The 20,324-nt window shown below is 37.8% G+C and overlaps 2 protein-coding genes across 3 annotated transcripts; both read right to left on the bottom strand.

Annotated features, from left to right (window-relative positions):
* Positions 1 to 250: 250 nt before the first annotated feature.
* ppp2r2aa (protein phosphatase 2, regulatory subunit B, alpha a) lies at positions 251 to 10,855 on the bottom strand. Of its 2 annotated transcripts, XM_067521258.1 has the most exons (10): positions 10,509 to 10,855; positions 10,027 to 10,104; positions 8,650 to 8,747; positions 8,253 to 8,418; positions 7,987 to 8,099; positions 6,679 to 6,856; positions 6,197 to 6,361; positions 4,819 to 4,988; positions 4,524 to 4,615; positions 251 to 4,207 (listed from the first exon to the last, which is right to left on the bottom strand). In XM_067521258.1, exons 1-10 carry the CDS (start codon positions 10,513 to 10,515, stop codon positions 3,928 to 3,930), a joined length of 1,347 nt encoding a protein of 448 aa, XP_067377359.1. In that variant the 5' UTR covers positions 10,516 to 10,855; the 3' UTR covers positions 251 to 3,927. The 2 variants fall into 2 exon arrangements, with proteins under 2 accessions (XP_067377359.1, XP_067377358.1); XM_067521257.1 differs by lacking the exon at positions 10,509 to 10,855 and having other exon boundaries at positions 10,027 to 10,183.
* A 3,636-nt stretch (positions 10,856 to 14,491) lies between these two features.
* Positions 14,492 to 20,104, bottom strand: vps33a (VPS33A core subunit of CORVET and HOPS complexes). Its single transcript, XM_067521256.1, has 13 exons — positions 19,949 to 20,104; positions 19,622 to 19,687; positions 19,369 to 19,496; positions 19,079 to 19,265; positions 18,743 to 18,859; positions 18,426 to 18,600; positions 18,094 to 18,287; positions 17,287 to 17,413; positions 16,940 to 17,007; positions 16,604 to 16,741; positions 16,326 to 16,463; positions 16,059 to 16,227; positions 14,492 to 15,379 (listed from the first exon to the last, which is right to left on the bottom strand). The coding sequence occupies exons 1-13, from the start codon at positions 20,048 to 20,050 to the stop codon at positions 15,186 to 15,188; spliced, it is 1,803 nt and encodes a 600-aa protein (XP_067377357.1). The 5' UTR covers positions 20,051 to 20,104; the 3' UTR covers positions 14,492 to 15,185.
* Positions 20,105 to 20,324: the final 220 nt, after the last annotated feature.

Below are 20,324 nucleotides of genomic sequence, written 5' to 3'. Positions count from 1 at the left end.
ATTATCTCACAAAGACAAAACAAATAGTTTAGTCATTTCATTCAGAATTTAGGTTTGAAATTCTTTATTACTTTTCATCTAAATTTTACTATATTCCATTTGATAAAGGCAAACATAACTGTACAATGAACAATTTAAACAGATCACCAAAACTCTCCTACAATCTTTACTCAAGAGCCCCATGAAAATAAACAAAATCATACATATTAATGAAATTCACAAAAATAAAAGTGCTTCTCCTTTTACCTCCTGTGATGCATTAGACATGTATATAATGCTGCTTCAAGTGAAAAACCTCGTAACTACAATAAAGACACCTTCCTTGAGATTTTATGATCTTTTAAATTGTGGGTAGGAAAAGTTTAGTTCCCCCCAAAGTTCCAGTTCAAAAGCCATTAAATAAATGTGAAAAGTATAATCTACCTGTGAATAAAGTTGTTCATCCTGAAAAGCTGCTTTTTGAAGGTACAAGATATATATAACAGAGAAGCAGAAAAGTCCCCTGAGCAGTCTCCTGTCTGGCACACCAGAAAGTACAAGAAACATACTTGATTATCTTACTTCTTGTTAATGCTATAAGAAAGGCAATAGGGTTCTTTAGAAATAGTTTTGACCAAGACAATATGAAGGGAAAGTGAAAAAGGTCATTTTTTTATGTGTGCAAGTGCTTCAACACTCTTACAGTCTGTGATGACATTCTCTGTTATGTTTACAAAGATGCTATGTTTTCTAAAGCTAATATTACTTTACAAGGAAAATCTTCCAATTGTGACCTAGCACTATTTCTATATAGATTTTTCACATTTTTAAACACGTTGTTAAAACAGTGGTGATTAACAGTGAGTCAAATTCCTCTTTTGGATGAATAACAGACCATGGCTGATAAAGATCATATTTTGAATATAGTTCATATTTTGAACAAAGCATCCTTGTTGGTTGACCATAAAAATGGGACAAAGTTGCCACATCATACAGCTTAACAAATTTGATGAGGCAAATAAGAGACCTTCAAACAGTCTTGAATCACACAATAAACATTTTTCAAAAAGATGGTAAAAGAAAAATCTAAATTAAAAATTTGCAAAGTGTCTCATAAGTACACAACATTACCCAGAACCCTGAGAGTGACACTCAAGAGTAGCTTAACACCACATTTGGAAATCAGTTCTCTAAGGTAGGAGCGATGCATAAACATGATCCTGTGGACCAATAAGCTTCTTGCCCTGATTCAATGGCTTAATCTGTTATCACATCAATTTAATGATTGGAACACTGTACTATAATCAACCTGTTTCTTCCAGCAAAGAAACAGAGTTAAAATGTACCTTGTTAAATACAGTCATTAACAACTGCTTCCATACAACAATCACCTGCAAACCAAGTACTTCACAAACTCTCCTTTAAAAATAAACAAGTATGGGTAGGTACGTCACAGGGGAAAGACTGTATTTTATACAATAACTCGGCATCAGTAACTCTGCCTAGCCTTGAGTAGCTTTAAAGAGCAAGATTTAAATGTTGTGGCATTGATTAAAATGCCTGTCACATTCGGACCCATAAAGCGTTATCTTTTACGTAGCACAAATCAACAGAACCATGGCACATAAACAGACTAAAGAAATCCAAGTTAACTCTGAATCTAACTCTTAAGTGTCCAAATGTGTTCTACATAAACATCAGCTACAGTTTGTCCCAAAAAATAAAAAATAAAATAAGAACTGTTATAGTGCTTATGAATAGACACCTGAAAATATTATCTTGGGAAATCCCATATCAGAAACGACACACTTCCTTTCAAACAATACCTCCCAGATTAAACAAACATCCCAACGTAAAAAAAGGTTACCTTTTTCGGCAGCCTTCCATCTACAATCAGTCTGAGATAAACAGCTGGAGAATCTACAGTGATCAGACTGTAATCCTATTTCCTTAATTTATATAAAAATAAATCAGCTATAGTGATTATTCTTATTTTATCACGTACAGTACAAAACATCATAAAAATGAAAAACTAAACAAAAACTAATTCAAACTAAATTCAGACGGCAGGCAATGAAACTGCAAAAACACAAACAGGGTTTGTGGGGAAGCTGACAGTGGCACTTCATTTTGGTTCATTCCAATTCTCAAAGTCCAAAGACTATGAGAAAAATTAGGACACATTACACCACTATGCCTTTCCACATATCGAAGCTTTTTGCCCTGAGCATAATATGCTGGTCCACACATGTGCAAGGGTGACCGGTCAGACCAGGGGCACCTTGTCTGCAAGACAGTTTTAAATGTATTTAACTCGAGTGTATAGTATTGGTTGCTTTGGCATGATTATCCCCCATTTAACTCCCAAAAACCATAGTATCTGATGAACGTGTCCACACACCATTCTTGTGTCCATGCTAAAAGACTACACAAGAGTTTCATGATTTAACTAGAAATTGACAAACATTACTGCGGACGTTGTTTCCTACATATAGCATGAAAAAAAACCTCATGTAAGCTTGATTGAGGAAAAGATAAAAGAAATAAATAAATAATACATTTCAGCTAACATTTAGTAAGGTTTTAATAATGCAGCTAAAACCAGGGACTGTTTTGAAAAACCAATGCCCAAATGTTAAAAGAGAGGTGTGAACTTCAGCAACTCAAAACTGTTGGATTTTTACAATATTGTAACATAAACTACTTTATAAGACGAACATGAAGGAACAGAAGTTTATTTCTTGCCCTAAAAATGCTGTTAACAAAGCTGTTAAAAAAAAGGAAAAAAAAAAAAACCTTGCACAACGTGTCTAAATGGAGAGCAGTGCTGAACAGCTTTGAAGCAGTGCAGAAATATTCCCTTCTAATGGTCTTAAAGTGAGGCTCATCTTTCAAATAATCAGAAAAGGGAAACTATTTCTGCTTGTCTGGTAAGTTTTGTAGCACTCGTATTTTGATTTCATTAAACTATAGCCTAAAAAGGCTGAAGAGACCGGAGCAGGGAGAGGACTGGATGTAGCGATGTTGATCGGTTTTGAGTCCAATGCTACAGCGTGCTTGTTCCCAAAAGTTGCACACTGGGGCTGGAAGTAACTTACTTTAAGAGTCTTGTATCAGTGTATGCTTTGACAGAGTCCTTGATGTATCAAAGACAGGAAGATGTTCACTGTGATGAAATATGTGTCAAGTTGACTTTCCTCCTGTGGAGTTTGAAATTAGAGCTAGTAAAAATTGGTATGCTGCTGACAAAAGTTAGCAGTAATATAAGATATACACTACTATCTAATGAGCTAGAATTTGGTAAAACAATCGAATATTCCTTTAAAAGTATTGTACTGTACATTAGGAAAGACGGTGAGTTAACTTGGCAACTTGACAAATACTGGGGCAAATATGGAGTGCTGGGAGCTTGTATTAGCAGTGATTCAGGCCAGTATGAAAAGAAACTTCATGACAGAAAGACTGTAGTAATTTAGTATTCATACTAATAAAACATGTATGCTACAAAAACTAAGCAACTGATCTCTATGACAAAGAAATGAATCGTCATGATGGCACAACAACATATTGAAACAAACTAGAGACAACTATGTGAATTTAACACCTTTTCCCTCTTATTTGGGATGTAGTGGAGTTTCAAACAGTAGCATGGTGACTGGAGTGCTCCTAATGAAGATAACCCATAACAATAAATCCCATACTCCAGACTCAGATCTACAAACCCTGCATGTTTATATCTGTACCACACGTTGTGATGTCTTGCCTGCATGTACTGGTAATGCCATTGTTTGTTGTTGAGACAGCAAGTCACATTCAATACTGAAAGTCACCAAGGACCAAGTCATATCAAGACTTGGGAAATTAGCCAAAACACAGATATTTTTTGTACACGTTTATCAGCGCAGGGGGGCTCAAGCAAAAACTGGGATCTGAACGGTTCAACAATTACTAGTTCATTTTCTCCTGGAATATGTACAGATTGTTGGTGGTGGCCACAGCAATGATGTTGTTCACAGGATGCCAGGCAGTGTGGAGGATCTTCTTGTTAAAGTCCAGACTGTCTACACTGATCTCATCCTTTTTGCGCTTCCCACCTGTGCTTACTTTTCGAGGTTTCAGGACAGACCGTGGTTTGTTGTTCTCCCGGGAAGCCTCTAGCGTTATGTCTTGCCGGTAGCCTCTGTCAAACATCCTGAAGAAGTTGTTGTAGGAACCGGTCATCACAACACTGTAGAGAGCCAATTATTAAGTAAGTGATGGTAAACTACCATAATAATTCATGTAGAGGATATCCTTCATCCACCCAAACCAAATTATGTACAGCGTCATGCTCTGCACTGGGCAGATAATCACACTGAAAGATAAAACCAGTGTTTCTGGGTGTAGCAGCATCAAATAGGGTCAGCCCAAAACATTTTTCATGAGTCATGTCCAAAGTCATATAAAATACATAAATAAAAAAAACTCAAAAACAACTTTGTGAATGGATAACTGCATAAAATTGTTGCAACAGTGAACTGTTGACAGGACATGTATGTGCTCACCTGTCATTCCCATTCCAGCAGCACTCAAACTTGTCAAAGATGCAGTCATTTTCATAAAGCGAACACAACTTACTCCTGAGATATTCATGCACCTATTTACAAAAAAAACAACAAAACAAAACAAACAAAAAAAACACATAGTTGAGAGAATAGTTATCAAACAGTGAGGATTGGATAAAATTACAAGAGAAGTAGATATTTTGTTTGTGACTTCTGCAACACACCTCCCTCTTGTGGAGAGTAAGCTGAATGTAGGGGGGGGGAATAAATATATGACATGGCAACTGTTACAGACCTGATATGTCTCTACTGGCCGGGTTTCCATGTTAAGATCCCAGATTTTGACAGATAGATAGTCACGTGTCATCATGTACCGTCCACTGTGGCTAAACTTTACATCAGAGATGGACGAAATGATTTCAGAAAAGAATGAACGGTTGTTTGGATCCTCTGGCTCTTCAAATACTGAAAAGATTAAAAGAGTATTTATGATTAGCATACAGTAAGAAATATAAATTGTGGAGATGTTATTATGTTAATTATTACAATTAATAATACTGCTATGTGCAATACAATTTTAATAGGTTCTTACCATTCTCATATGCTGTCTAAGCTCTCAGACACACCATTTGGCAAACATTACCATATCATGTTCCAGAAACATTAAAACCAAATAAAAGGGAGAGAAGTAGCAGCTTTTTTGGGCGATTAATCTATAGATTATTTTTTTGTTTAATCTATTATCCTATTGATTACTTTTCCATTGAGCTTATTTGTCAATGAATATAACTAATTTTCTAAAAATAAAAATTTGAATGTATCAATCATTTATAATTCATTACTTTATTCAATGATCCTATCTATAAAGAAACAAATATGACAAAGTATCCACTGCAGGGAATTATTCCCCACACAAAAAATGGGCCTGGTAATCTATGTTTTACAGACTAATATCACGTCTTTTCCAATATAAAGCAAGAGCTTGTTCCAATTAAGTTAAAGGAATGTGGTGCAATCTAAATTTAACAATTCAACAGCAAAATAAATACAACAATTTGCAGAGCTCACAGAGCACTATGTTGTTTGGTCGCTGGTTAAAATACTCCCATACTTGAGATGATTACAGTCAACTGGACTGCATGCTCTCACTAGACACAGCAATCTTACGTTCTTCTTGTGACGTATTGACACGTTACGTAAATCAACATATTGGTGTAATTGATTATGTTGCCCCCCTCGTACTGTTCACAATCACAATCTAACATTAAAGACATTTAGTTAGTTGTCTGTCTGGATTTTTTATAGGCAACTTGTAAAGACAATAAAAAACACAGCCAGACACACTGCTCCACAGCATATATTTCTTCATTCCAACAAGGGCATCCTTTTCTATTATTAACAATAATGTTGCACCGGTTTTCAAATTCAGCACTTTCTTGTATTTTGGCAGGTGAACTGCACATGCACAACATTTTAAGTGGAATTACAGAGATACAGAAGAGTGTGGCCTAGCTCTTCAGAATGAAGACAAACATGTACAGTGCATTTAGAAAATTACCAAAGTTATCTTTTAAGACTATGATGGGGAAGATACTTACAGCTCTCATCCACCACTATAGAAAGTTATGGCTAAATTTTTCATCTCTCACACAGCATAAATATAGCTAACTTACATTTGGCATGCTTGTCGCAAAGTGCTGAGGCCCTCATATCACACAGGCGGATGGTGCCTTTGCTGCTGCTGTAGACAAAAGTGTTGCATTGGTTGGGGTGAAATTCTGCTGCTGTGATTACTTCTGTCAGCTCCTCCATATTGGCTGGTTTAATGTCAACAATATCTGAAGGAGGGGGGTTATGGGCAAAGACCTAGACACAATTTTAGCTATGATTATGTTTGTCCAGTATATTTTGAGTACCTCAAATTGGGGGTCTATATGCATAAACTCATTATTTCACAAACAAACCTGATATGCAGAAAAAGTAAAAATCCATTCAGTAAAACGGACCTCATGTTAAACATTTCTCTAGCAAATTTGACTACAAAAAAATTTAAAATAAAAACAGTTGTGTACATCTGTGTACTCTATGGGAATTTCATAAAAACATTAAGCTCGACAAATTATGCTGACTGCATTGAATTAAAGAACAAGGATACTAAAGCTGCGATCAGTGATCTCCAGGTGCCACAGGTTAATGCGCAGGTCATCGGCAGACAGGTAGGTCTCATAATCACTGTTGACAGAGATGGAGTTGATATGATAGGTGTGAGCATTTGCAAAGACCCGTCTAGGGCTGGCTTCCACCATCAAGTCCATGGGCCTGAATACTGGTACCTGAGGAGAAGAGAATGGTTTAGTATCCCCTTCTTGTTAAGACACTCCCAAGGAGATTGTGTCACTGTCATATTGTTCTTTTCTTTGATAAATCACATTGATGTGCTTCGTTTTATAAAAAACAAAACAAAAAACAAACATCCCAAACTGTTCCTACAGTACAGCTGAAGATGCAGACAGATAAATTTGCTGGTAACTGGTTGGAAGAATTAGTTTCACTAATACTGACAAAAACAGCAACAGTTTATTGGAAACACGGGCAATGTTTGGCAGGCTAGTGCATATGTATATTTTGAATTAATGTAGTGATTCTCAAACTGGAACATGCACCGGAGGGAAAAATGTGGTGTCAATTTAAAGATGAATAAACCTTTCTCAGAGCAGACATTTTGTTATACAGGTATAACTAATGACCTGCCTGCTGCAGTGCAGTAATTGAGGTAGTAAATATTATTAATTATACCTGTGCTTTTGCTGGTAAAATATACGTGACAATTCAGACAGCAATGACTGGAGGACGGAGATGAGAAAAAATAAAAAAAGACATCTATATTTAAACTTGGCCAAATTTACTTTAATCAGCTGGTCAGATTATTTATATATTATCGGTTTATTTACTTATTATTATTATTATTATTGATAAAAAGTCCATAAAAAAACATTATGGAGAGAATGTCAAGTTATGTCACACCATGTGAACAGTAAGTGAACATAAGGGCCCTATTGTGATCCATGTGGTCTGTTTACCTGTACCTGATAGTGCTAGTGCTATCTTTTGTTTAACTAAAACATTGTTTAAAGCATTCAAATTTGATGGAGATGGGAAGAGATGAACAGGAAGAAAAGAGACATGGAAAAATTAAATCACAATAGCAAGCCGTGGAATTTTAAAAATAACTGTCTGCAATATGCAAAATCTTCTTTACTGACCTATTGTGGCAATGCTTTTCTGAATCATGACAAAGTTAAAACAGACTCCAACTCACAAAAAAAAAAAAAAAGGATATCAAATATTACAGGAAAGGCTAAACAGACCACACCTAACACAAGATTGTGCCTGCATCCCCCAACAGGTAACATTGTGCGACATCAACTTCACAATCTTTGTTTATTTATTTGTTTCTACACACCCGCAATGTTGTAACAGTATTGAGATCTCTATATCGCCCATCTTCTTCCTTCAAATTGTAGCCTTCTGGCCTCTTGTCCCGCTCGCTAATTTTCCATAGCTTTATGGTTTTGTCTGCCAATGAAAAATACATGAAAAGGTTATCAAGACTGTAAACTTTGATTTGTTGCTGGCAAATGGTGTCTCCAGAGGTCAGATAGGAAAGACGTTTCAGTTTCACATAGCTGAAAATGAATCAGTTTAATTAGGACACAGAGTTTTACTTACCATTTGTAGACAAAAGAAACTGTGCTGCATTTTTTTGAGGCAACCATCGTATCTTGTTGATCTTCTCCTCAATTTCCAGGCTTTTCAGGTAGTCAAACTCAGGCTCGTGGCTCTGGAAGGTGCTGTAAACATTGTACTCTCCTCTGCACTGTGGATGATTCTTACTCTAAATGAGGACAGACCACAGGTCAGAATTCAAGTAATATTATTATTATCATCATAGAAACCCACCTATGCTAAGAGGAGTAGTGAGTGATTCAGCCTATGTGTAATTTAAAATGTTGATTTTAACTTAAATTCTAAATTTATGAAATGTACTTGATCAAGTACTGAATTGATCAAATATGAACAACAATGACTACATTCTGTAGATTAATTTTTAGTCACGAAAACTTACCTCTGGCTCCTGCTGAAAGATGACAACACGACCCCCCTTGTCCCCAGTAGCTAGTAGTTCCCCAGAGTGATTAAATTCAACCGTAGATATGATGTCAGCTGTCAAAATCCAAACAGAATATATATATATATTTTTAAATCTAGCACCCTTGTCACAGAGCCTATTTACCTTCTGAATTAGGAAGTCTGAGGCTTGTTGAATGTCTAAATATTATGCACTGGTTTAAAGATTAATTTCCTATTAAAGATACCGTCTCTTTTTTCCACCTGTAAAGTGTATATTTACAGACACTACAGTGAGCTAGTGCGATGGAACTACAAAAGACTAAATTCTCAAGAGAAGCGAAAAATGGCTTCTGCAGGTCAGCACTATGCAAAGACAATCATTCTCATCGAATCCTAGTATATAACAATCAATCTCTGTTTTCAGGCTGGCACTATTCTGAGCTAGTATATTCTTGAATATAAACTATGGTGTTGTTCCTCTCCTAACACAGTACGCAAAGCGCCTGACACGGTCTGACTCCATACATACTGTCATAAAACAAAAGAGGACAGAGTGAAGTAGAGTATTTCACAAGTCAAATGAATCTACTGTACAATATAGAAGCTTCAAGCCTTCGTACTAAGACAAGGAGAGTTTCACATCTATAAAGTTTGGTACAAAAATTTTCTCCCCCTTATTGTGAAAATGTCAACAAAAGAAAATATTTTTTTTTTTTACATCAATAAAATATTTAATGCACACTCAATTATTACATATGTTTCATGCATGCTTCAGAAATGTAAGTTCATTTTTAATTAATTTGTCAAGGGGGACGCACATTTTTCCACAAACAGATTTGATAATTTTATTACAAGTTTCTTTTTGTATGCTCATTGAATATTTTTTGTTACTTCTAATGAAAAAGGAACAGTTATACTGGCTGAATGACCTTTATTATTACGTTAGGGTTAAAATTGCATCCCTTTATGAACCTAGAAACAAAGAAACTGTTCAGCCAAATAGACACACCTCTTCTTTAACTCCCTACTTGTTTACTACTATTCGTTTATGACATGCATTTCACTCCCAAGAATGCAAACATTATATAACAAGCAACATAAATGCACTCTGGGAAAGTTGTGACTGTTGGCATTTTGCAGCAGCTATGCTAAAAAAAAAATAGATAAATGCTGTCAAAGCAATGTGGGACATTACATACATTTTATTCCCGTGCCAAAAGATCAATCGTCAAAAAGCAATTTCAGGATATGTATGACCTCAAACACAAAAGATATCAGTGACATTAAAGCTAACGTTAACTTCAAAACGAGCATGCACAGGATGAGAGACACAGAGTGCAGATTAGCAACTTTGAACACCACATGGACTTACCTTCCGCAACATCATCATCTATTGCTCCTTTGACTTGGGAAAAGCACCACTGCACATCACTGTTCCCACCACCGGCCCCTGCACAAAACATGAGCGTCAGTTTTAAAACACCACCATCAGTCAACTTTACACGCGTTAGCATGGTGCCAAGTTAGCTAAAATCACTAATATGAGAACACGACCACACGCGACTTTATACTAGTCACACACTATGACACGACAAATTCTCAGTCACAAAAAACAGATTAAGCAAGTTTGCTGTGAAAAGCGCTCACTTTCATACTGTTAGTGACACACACACAAACAAACAAACAAACAAACAAAAACACTTAGCATCCCAGAGGTAGCCTAGCTAGCTAACAGCTTATGTGGTTATCCACTTGAGAGAGAAACAAGACCATCATTTATGCTAAACAGGACTAAAACTGTTGAATGAGAGTTCATTATCAGAACCTCCTACAGGCTCGGCTCTCTAGTTTTACCTGCCATGGTGAGCGACTCAGATAGACGCGGTCTGTAGCGGGCTCGGGCCCCGGACTGGGGCGGTGCTGACCCGGATCGGCTGGGTGGTTCTGTCCGAGAAGCAGGAGTAGAATGAGGCTGTGAGTCTTGCTGATAACTGCAAAGACCGTATAAGTCTTCAGCCCAGCGGATACACACTCCACGGATCAATTCAGCCAAAGAAAGTAAACTACAACCTTGGGTAGTTGCTTTGAGACTTTGCACTCTACTTTAAGATTTCCCTCGCCTCTGCCTCTCCCAGCATTACACTTTCAAAATGGCGCAAGTCGGGCGGCGTTCATCACGCATCAAACTGAGGCAGCGGCGAGGGTGCAAATCTGACTGGCTCCCGAAGCGACAAAAACGTGAGTCTTTCTCGTGTCCCCGGACACCATATGGATAGTTGGTTTATAGGGCAGTTGATTTTCAACAAAAAGTAACACAATATTTTTACAAAAGCCTACAATGGCCAAACCCCGCCCTTGTGCATTGTTTCAGTGACTAAAATCGAGCTACCCTGTGCGCGAAGGGTAAATTCATAAGTTAAATGTAGAAATTTCAATTTAAGTTTCTAACGTTTTTTACACTGAAGTTGATTAACAGTATTATTAGTTATATTTCTTTTAAAAGTGGAAAGTTTAAAGGCTACTGACTTTAAACCAAACTAATTGGAGACTGACCGTCACTGGTTTTGGTTGGGTGCACATCAAAACCCGCCAGCACGGCCCGGTGCCGGTGTGTGCTGGGTGGGCGTGGTTTCAGGGCACATGAAAGGGCAAAAGCCGCCTGTGCAGATGTCATTCCCCTGGCACGTTGCGGCAAGTCAACAAAACCACACGTGGATTATGTTAGAATATCAAGCAGAACATGACAGAGACATAACCTGTATATTGTTTGGTAATACTGAAATACATATTCGTGTATTTTAATATTCTACTGAGCTTCACATTTATTAACCACTGTGTAAAATCAGCACGCAATCAAATTTAACGTCACAAAATTTGACATGTTGAAGGCCCATTGATCTTGGAACTGTTTTAAAAAAATAAATGTAATCCATTCCCTTCATGTAACTCAAAAGCAAAGACACAGCTCAGTTGTTCATCACCTGATAAAAATGAGCCACCTGCACTCCATATAAGTGGCTTTCCTCGCCCTTGGCCTTCAGGTTTGCAGCATCCCACAACTGGATGTATCCTTGATGGGTACATCAAGGGTATTGTAGGCCATCAATTGTAGGCCATTTGAACAGTCAACATTTACACTTGTCACAGAGGAAAAGCACATTCATTAACAATAACAGTCACAAAAGCTCAGTTCTATTTCGAGTGCACCAACAAGTCATGACAGTGTCATGACAGTGTAACAACATGAGGCAGCATCCACATTACTAAGAAAAAAAGTGAAGCTAAATGGTGGTCTGTAATTCATTTGAAGGTCTACGCCTATGTTTTTCCTACTGTGATGTCAAAATGTCCTTTATGGTAAAGACCTACTGACTCCCTTCTCATTCTCTGCCCATTGTGTTTATGATTTAGTATATTTGAATATACACCATGTCTGCACAATATAAGAGAAACTAATACAATTCTTAATTCTTACTAATCCTTTACTCTACAGGATCTCAAGACTAGGCAATAATGCAAGTGTCACCTTAAGGCTTCAATCCTTTCAGTTTATATTGTGCTTATCTAGTGCATCATACAGTATTGCCAACAAATTTGCAGTTTGCCTACAGGGCAGTTGTCTACTATACACACTTGGGGATTCAGCTTTCCCAGACACATGCAGTCCCATCAGAAAGGATAGTTTTGTTTCACTAATTCATTCAGAAGCAATTATTATTATAACAGATACACCTTTTAACATTTTTGTCAAACTTTATATTTGCTTCCCATTGTAAAATAGCATTAAGGCTTTTATTACTCCAGTCTTCACAATATTGTTATTGAATGCCACACATGTTTAACAGCTTCAATGTGGTCATATTTCCATTCAGCAGATAATAATTGCACATGTAAAGACACTGTCAACAAACACATCCAATGCTAACAGGCTTGTTTATGGAGAAGGACTGTAGAGCTGCTCTAAAGAAATGCACAAAAGCTGTGTGCTGTACATGAGCCAACGAAAAACTCTCCAGCTGTTATTGTGTTGTTTAAACAGTATTAATTTATGGGAACTGCATTTGGCAAGAAGGTCTTCATCTTCACTGATGATCTCCAAGTCCGAGGAACAGTGACTCTTCACCTCACTCTTTACCTGCCCACTATAAAATAAGTGGTCCATCTGGCAAGGAGCAAAGCACCAAAAAGCACAGTGTAGCTGAACAGAACAAATTTAAGGATTTCCCTGAAAGTCCGGAGGCAGCGTATAAATAAGGGCTCCACATAAATAGACTCTTGTTGTGTCTTCTGCCTGCGACTGGGTTGAGTCAAATGTCCCATATTCTCACCTCGACCCATTCTGCAAACACATGGACAAATTTCAGAATAGAACAGAATAGAAATCAAGTTTGATTAAAGGTTGGCCAAGGTTTCCTTTGTGAAAGTTCATTAAAACGTACACACAATGGACACAACATCGACAGCACAAATGGGCAATTAAATGAAACAGAAATTTTAGTGCAATTTTTCTGAGAAAGTAATTTGGATATACAGGCTATCTTAAAAACATACATTCTTTTTATGCATAAGTAAATGTGTTTATTCGCATTTGAAGTGCAAATTGATTTTTCTAACCTTGTAAAACCAGACAAGGCTGCACTTTCCCAATACCACTGTTAATAATTTATTTGAAAATGGCTTACAGTAAGTGGTTTCAGTATTAATCTGCTTTTTTTGTGTGTAGTCTCAAACTAAAATGGTGAACAACTTTAGCTTTCGCCTTTCATGACCTGCTATATTGTTTTAATACATTTTAGTGTGCGCAACTTGCCAAGTCTATATCTATGTGCTGTGTTTCTATTGTGAAGTACTCATCACTTTGCTACAGAAGTTAAGACCAAGCTTATGGACCATGTTAGAGCCAGAATCCAGATATGAACATACGGTTATGTTATGTCTCCCATATAAAAAGAGATGCTACAATAAGTCACTTTTTTTTATTATATAAAAAGTGTTGTCCTGGTTTAACAGGCCTAAAATCAAAGAAAAAACATGCATGAATCACTAAAACGATATTATTTAAATTATGTAAAAAGTAAAGTGGCCATACCTTGATGTTGTTGGAGCAGGGTAGGAGCTGATCAGAAAGTGGGCTTGTGCGTTTCCAGCTCTGAAGTCCAAGTTGATGTGTGCTTCCTTGAGCAGTTCCACCCCTTATTGCAGAGGAGGAGCCAAAAGCAGTAACTGATCACAGGGATCTGAATCCCCTAGGTTTGATCTAATGGGAGTTTAAGTGTGCAATACACCTGCTCCTCAAACAATGAAATGGCAGTGTAAAACTTTGTCCATCAAGCAAAATTTACAGATTTATATATTATACTATTAGTTTGATCAATTGCCCTCTAGCCAATCAACATGGAGGAAAACAACATAAATTTAACCAAGACGTGTGCAACAAAATATGTAAGTGCTGTCAGCAGGATTACCAATGTTCATAGTGTAAGGCACGAAGACGGTATTGACTGAAGCAGAGATCAAACACCCTCATGCAGCACAGTTATACTCTACCGGAACATGCAGCAAATGGCCTCATAATTGAATCAGTGTCCTGCGTTGTCAAATCATGGGCTGCAATGCACTGAGCTCGCCAGGCAGCACAGGCCATTATCGGCTGATCTGGAGGCCTGTTAGTACACTAATTGCTCCTTCGCAGGGCTGGACCACTGCTGATGGATCCATTTTCCTCCCTGCCTGTCATCTGTTCTCCCTGATCACTATCAATTTCAAAATATGATCTACTTAACAGTAGGCAAAAAGGGCTTCCCACATTATCAAATAAAACCAAAATAAGACCAACATCAGTTAGTATTGACTTTATTTACCTATTTATATCCAAGCAAAAGCCAAAACAAATGCTTGCAAATGCTTTCAAAAATGCAAGTAAAAGTGCATCTTTATTGATCTTATGACATCACACACATCTAAAATATTTTTATCATACATACATATATACAGCAGCCCCATAGTAGATAATTAGATAACTAAAGCAGGATTTATTGATATGGTCAGGGTGAAAATCAAGGATTTGAAAAAATGAAAGGTAACGACGATTTAATAATCTTAGTGCCATTCAGTCAAAATGCTTTGTTTATATCATGCACAAGCCCACATGGGCTGCAGGTGTAGGTCATATGCCGCTGTTTCGTGACATTGAATTAACAGACTGTTATAGTGGGAACATACAAAAAAACCTCTCTCTCTGCTTTTTCTTTTCTTTTCTTTTTTTTTTTTTTTTTTTAAATAAAACAGATTTGCAAACGTTATTAAGTATTATGGGTTCCACATGTGAGTCAGGCTTAAGAGAAATACTCAGCACATTTTGGTCAGTTACACTGAATGTAAAGATTAACTTTGTTTCCAAGAAAATCCCTACCGGGTTGACCACCCCATCAGACATCAATGAAACACCTGCGGTACACAGACATAGAGACACCTGTTCAGGTTATCTGATGAATGGGGTGTTTGATGTGGCCAGGTGTATATCCAGGTGACTCAGGGAGCCTGGGATTCAGGCCGGTCCATGAGGGATTTGATCCAAGTTGTACCGTTTATGAGTTTTGTAGTGGCTATAATATACTCCATCCCACCATCCTCCATTTGAGAAAGGAAACGAAGAGCAGCTATTTCTGCATATGTCACTCCGCCGAGGAAGAATACCAGTGTTGTTCGATTTTCCCCCTGCTGGCCTGTGTTACAGCAAAAGGAAAAATAAACATGTCACTCATAGCATCTAAAATCTAAATGTTTTTATTTCAAAAATGTAATCTGTGACAATGACATTTTATCTGTTTATTTTCTTCTCAGATTGCCTCCGACATGTAAAATGCATCAAATTTAAATACAACAGAATATTTAAAAAAAAGGGATGGGTCCCTTCTACTAAAGCCCCATATTTGAAATGTGAAAACACTAATTTAGCTGTCACGCTCCCCCTAGATTAGATCCCTCTATTATCACCCTTTAAAATCTAATTTAAAGCAGGCATGTAGACACAAGTCAACTGTTTAATGCCCAAACTCTCTTCTAATTAGCACATTTCAGATTGACCATAGAACTGAATTTATTATTTACATCAGTATAACACCTACTACTGCCAGTATAAGAGGCCAAAAGGAAACTGGAGGAAAGCACTCATGCCGCTTATGTGTTTATCTAGCATTCTTTTCAACACAGACACAGAAGAAGAAAAAATAATGGCGGTGGTTGATTGGTATTGTCAGCTTTGTGCCATCAATCTGCTGCTGTTTTGCCACAGAAACAACACCTGTGTCTTATCTACATGTAGCAGGCAGGAGGCAATTTATCTTTCATTCTGTTGAGTGAGCAGCAAGGCAAACAGCAGACCTAGTTAGCATCTGTCCTTACGTTTCTTATGAAGCCCTGCAGGCAGCTGCTGTCTCTCCTCAAAGTGTGGACCTGGAAGCATCTTCAGCACCTCCTCGATGCTTCGCCACCCAGGTCTGGCCAAGACTTGGGTCAGTCGGATGCTTAGTGGAGCATAGCCACTGTACACATATGAGATGTCATTGGGGTTCTGAGGGCATCACAAAGCACAGAAAGGCGTTTAGATCCTCCTTCAGCCCTAAAAAACCCATAGGTTTAACACTCAAGCTCGTCTCAATAATCTCATACCTGTTCATTGGCGTCCTCCATCCATAGTTTAAGAGTTTTTCTAATAGTGGGGTAGTTGTTTCTTGAGCTTGTCTGTGGCTTCAAAAGACCCCCTTTCTCCAGGTTGTTCAGTGTTAGTATGTGTTCATAACCATATGTCTTCACAAAAGAAGAGTGATCAAAAAATAAGAGTAATGAAAATAAGAAATGCTTAATTGTAAAATAACATTCTTGCTCTTGATACAGCAGTAATTTGTTGGCACCATCACTAAAAAAAATCATTGTGTCTTTGACTCTACCTGGAGAATCTCCCTTTTGTAGTAGTCCAGCACCTTCTGTTTGAGGCCATTGTTGCACACAGACTGCATACACACCAGGCGCAAAATTTTGATCAGTGGATCCTTCTGGGCAATGCAGTCTTCTATGTATGTGTTTACCTGGATAATGACATTTCAGTAATGTAGTACATTCAAGTATAATATATATTTAAAACCAGCTTCTGACACAAATGCTAGAAACCACCAAAAATGTTTTAAGCTTTCTGGTTAAATCTATGAAAAAAAAGATAATACAATACTTTTATTTTTAATTTTATGACAGAATAACTTGAAAATGACAATATAGATGAAGAATACCTTGTCTGTGTCGACTCCAGTCATAAACTCCTGCTCCACTGTTAGGTTATCAAAGAATGCCTCTGAGGCTGAAAGAGGAAACTTTAATTTTATTTTCGGCATAATGCACATATTTGATACTTTAATCGCAAAACGGTGAAAGGAGGCAAAAAACAAAAAACACAACAGATTGCTATAACAATTAGTACCTCAGATAGAAATTGATAAATGACCCTAATATAAACAATCAAAGTTGGCAGAGTCAGGCTCATAAACTACAAAGGACTGACTCATAATTAAAATGCAGGGAAAGAGATAAAATAAGATGTGATAAGGTAACTTAAGAAAATGAGAGGTTAATTACGCACTGGTGATATCCTTGATCAGCTCTGCAATAGAAGTGTGGTTAGCCAGTGAGCTTCGTGCTGCCTGCATATGAGGCAACTGAGACACAAACTGCTTTATTTCACCCACTGTTTTGGCATTATGGCGTTCCTGTGAGATAAGACAAAAAAAAGTATTTCTGTAATTGCTTAGCTCAGAAAAAGTTAGAGACTGAATACCACATAAGGTCAATCTTGCAGCACATCAGTGAATAGAATTAGATGTAAAACACAACATAACATTAGCATGTTATAGCATAGCATTAGCAAGCTCAAAATCCCATAACTGGGAAGCCCGGTAAAATGTATTTATACTTGTAGGTAACCCAGTTTCATTTTATTCTTGTGAAATGCAACTCCCCCACACACGCACTACAAACCATTTTAGCTTGGCGTAAGCAAATTCCATTCAAACATAAACCTTCGTTCTGAAATAATTTGGTTCCTGAAAACAATTCTAATAGAAGGCTAGCTAAGAGCCACTCACACATGCACAATATAGCAACCTTCTGAGCTGATGAAATAATACTAATAACTTTGTTAAACATTCTGCTCTGAACAATTACTACTTCCGTTATCTCTTATTGATTGTCCTCGCTTCCCTAATTTCGCTGAATTCAGTTGTGACCTTTGGTATAAAATGCCATAGAGATTACAACCACATCAGTTTAGATTGACTGGATCTGATACAACTCCCTGGGAGTTGAGACATTACTACATGTTTTTATCATTTCCACATAAAAACAAGCATCGATGATCATACTGGACGGGCAAAGTTAAAGCAAGACCCACCTCAAAGGCAGCAGAAATGATTTTGGCCTTCTTGCTGAGTGCTGCTCCAACCGCGTTAAAATTTTTGTCCCGGATTTCTGCATAAAGTTCCTCTGCTGAGTTGAGCTGTAACTTCTTGGGCTCTGTGGGTAAATCTTTACTTCCTTCACCTTGCTTCTTCTGTGCAAATTTCTCAGGAGGCAACTTGACGTAACCTGTGAGGCAGAGACAGTAAAAACACAGACTGGAGATTTAAAAACAGAAGAAACGTCAGTTGCTGTAAATATAATTTAGCATTTGCATTACACTAACATTCAAATGTTATGAGATGAAATAAAAAGCTTTAATCTGACCATTAGTGATTCCGTAGATTTCATCAATGAGACCTTCGTAAGTGAGCTGCGTGGCCAGAGGTGTCAGCAGGTCAACATTACGGTCCAGGAGAAGCAAAGTGTCAAAAACTGGCAAAATCTGATTCTGACTGCCAGAAAACTCCCTCTTCATTCGCAGCATCATGTTGGCAACGTGCTGAAAACAAGCAGAGAATTTGTTTCTCAAACAGATGCATCCACCTGGCTGCTGAGCATCTGTTCATGTGCAATTAGTGGCCCTCCTATAACACCGATCATTTGTTTTCATTTCAGGATTTACCACCACGAATCACACTCACCCGTGCACAGTCTCCTTTCCCATATATCTGTGGGATAGTCCCATACAGTGCCTGTAAGGTCATGAGACCTTTGGCTGTGTGGTAAAGGCTAGTCTGGTCATTTTCCAGGTAGCATTCCTGAATGATGACAATAGGGAGTGAACACGTTATGATAGTTAGAAAAGCACCACAACCACAAATGTGGATGAAGTGTAGAATTTAAAATATTTCTTTCAACAATGATCATCACATTGGTTGAACTGCTGTCAATTTGAAACTGACACATAGAAGCAGACACTTCATTTGAAGAGCAGCAGAATGGTTTATATATATTGTAAATGGAAAAGAAGAACACACCCTGAAAGCACTTTCATACTCCATGGAGAGGAGATCACCATCATACGGGATTAGATCCAGGATATACTCATCAATGTTGATGAATGAGCCCAGCACGCCCTGCTCCTTGAGCCGCTGTTCACACAACAGGCTCCGCCGAGGCACAAACAAAATGTGGAAGTCTCGAGATGAATGGGACTTATCCTCACTAAAAGTGCAAGCCAGGAAAACAGTGTTGGGTTTGCAAAAGTGGCAGGCTTTAAAATACTCGACATCTGATTAGTATGTGAAAACGATGCACACAAACAAACCTAAAGACATTCTCAGCAATGATGTCCATAAGCTCTAGCCTGGGACGGACAAAAAAGATAATGTTTTTGACATCAGCAGGGGGCAGCTTGCTGCCCTTGAGGGTGAACATCTTTTCCACTTCATGTTCCTGTAATATACAACACACTTTTAGTTATGTCAAACATATTATATTACGGTGTCTTTAATGTCTGGCATCCTGTCGGTTGGGTTACTCTGCAAAAACAAACACTGCACTGCAAAGGAAGCACTTACCTTCAGTAGGGAGTACTGAGCTATGAGTCCAAAGGGTCCCGTAAGATAGTCATCCCAAACTATGGCCTGGAGGAGAGGAACAGCACATGCAGTTAAAAATCAAGACCTGAAACATTTAGCTGTATGCGGCAATGTTAATTATTGCTCACTTTTAATTATAATGTCTTCAATAATGCGGCGTTCATACTATAATCAGCCACAAAACATAACTAGTTGTGTCTTGATGCAGCAACGCTGTTGAAAGTTCCACGATGCTGTGACGTTAGGGGTAAAAGGACTAGCTTAAGTGTTTCAGCCACGTCTTTCATGTTTGTGAGTGCTCATTACCTTGCTTCCCGCACATTTGTCCAAAAACTCTCGAAGCTCTTTTCGTGCCGCTTCTCTCAAAATGTTTAGATTGACTCTGCCATACGACAGGTGGGCAGCCATTTTTCCTCAACACAACGAGTCAGGTGACCACAGCGGCCAAACGCAATCACGTGACCAAAGAAGAGGCCGTGTCAAGATGATTCACACCCAGCACTAGGGCAGCCGAAAGACTGTCAAATGTTCACCAAGCTAAATAGCTACTCTCCAGCCTGTTTGCCAGCAGCTAATTCAGATGAAATGAAATATTTATTTGAAAGTAATAGCTACATATTTAGCTCCATTATAAATACTTGTTACACGACTCCTTACAAAAACAAAAAGGGAAGTACAAAGG

The sequence above is a fragment of the Channa argus genome, chromosome 11 (genome assembly GCF_033026475.1).
Source record: "Channa argus isolate prfri chromosome 11, Channa argus male v1.0, whole genome shotgun sequence".
NCBI lineage: Eukaryota > Metazoa > Chordata > Actinopteri > Anabantiformes > Channidae > Channa > Channa argus.
The sequence above is the reverse complement of the archived record's forward strand: the minus strand, read 5'-3'. Positions and strand labels throughout refer to the sequence as shown.

What these genes read in the sequence shown, in the direction of transcription:
- ppp2r2aa (XM_067521257.1), bottom strand. Translation starts at nt 10,168, where the DNA reads ATGCTAACGCGTGTAAAGTTGACTGATGGTGGTGTTTTAAAACTGACG. An exon ending in GATCACTGATCGCAGCTTTA is followed by an intron (nt 6,362 to 6,678) that starts GTATCCTTGTTC and finishes CCCCTCCTTCAG; the next exon opens with ATATTGTTGACATTAAACCA. An exon ending in GGCCAGTAGAGACATATCAG is followed by an intron (nt 4,616 to 4,818) that starts GTCTGTAACAGT and finishes TTTTGTAAATAG; the next exon opens with GTGCATGAATATCTCAGGAG.
- vps33a (XM_067521256.1), bottom strand. Translation starts at nt 20,050, where the DNA reads ATGGCTGCCCACCTGTCGTATGGCAGAGTCAATCTAAACATTTTGAGA. An exon ending in TGGAGGACGCCAATGAACAG is followed by an intron (nt 16,228 to 16,325) that starts GTATGAGATTAT and finishes TGATGCCCTCAG; the next exon opens with AACCCCAATGACATCTCATA. An exon ending in TGCAGGGCTTCATAAGAAAC is followed by an intron (nt 15,380 to 16,058) that starts GTAAGGACAGAT and finishes GCTGTAACACAG; the next exon opens with GCCAGCAGGGGGAAAATCGA.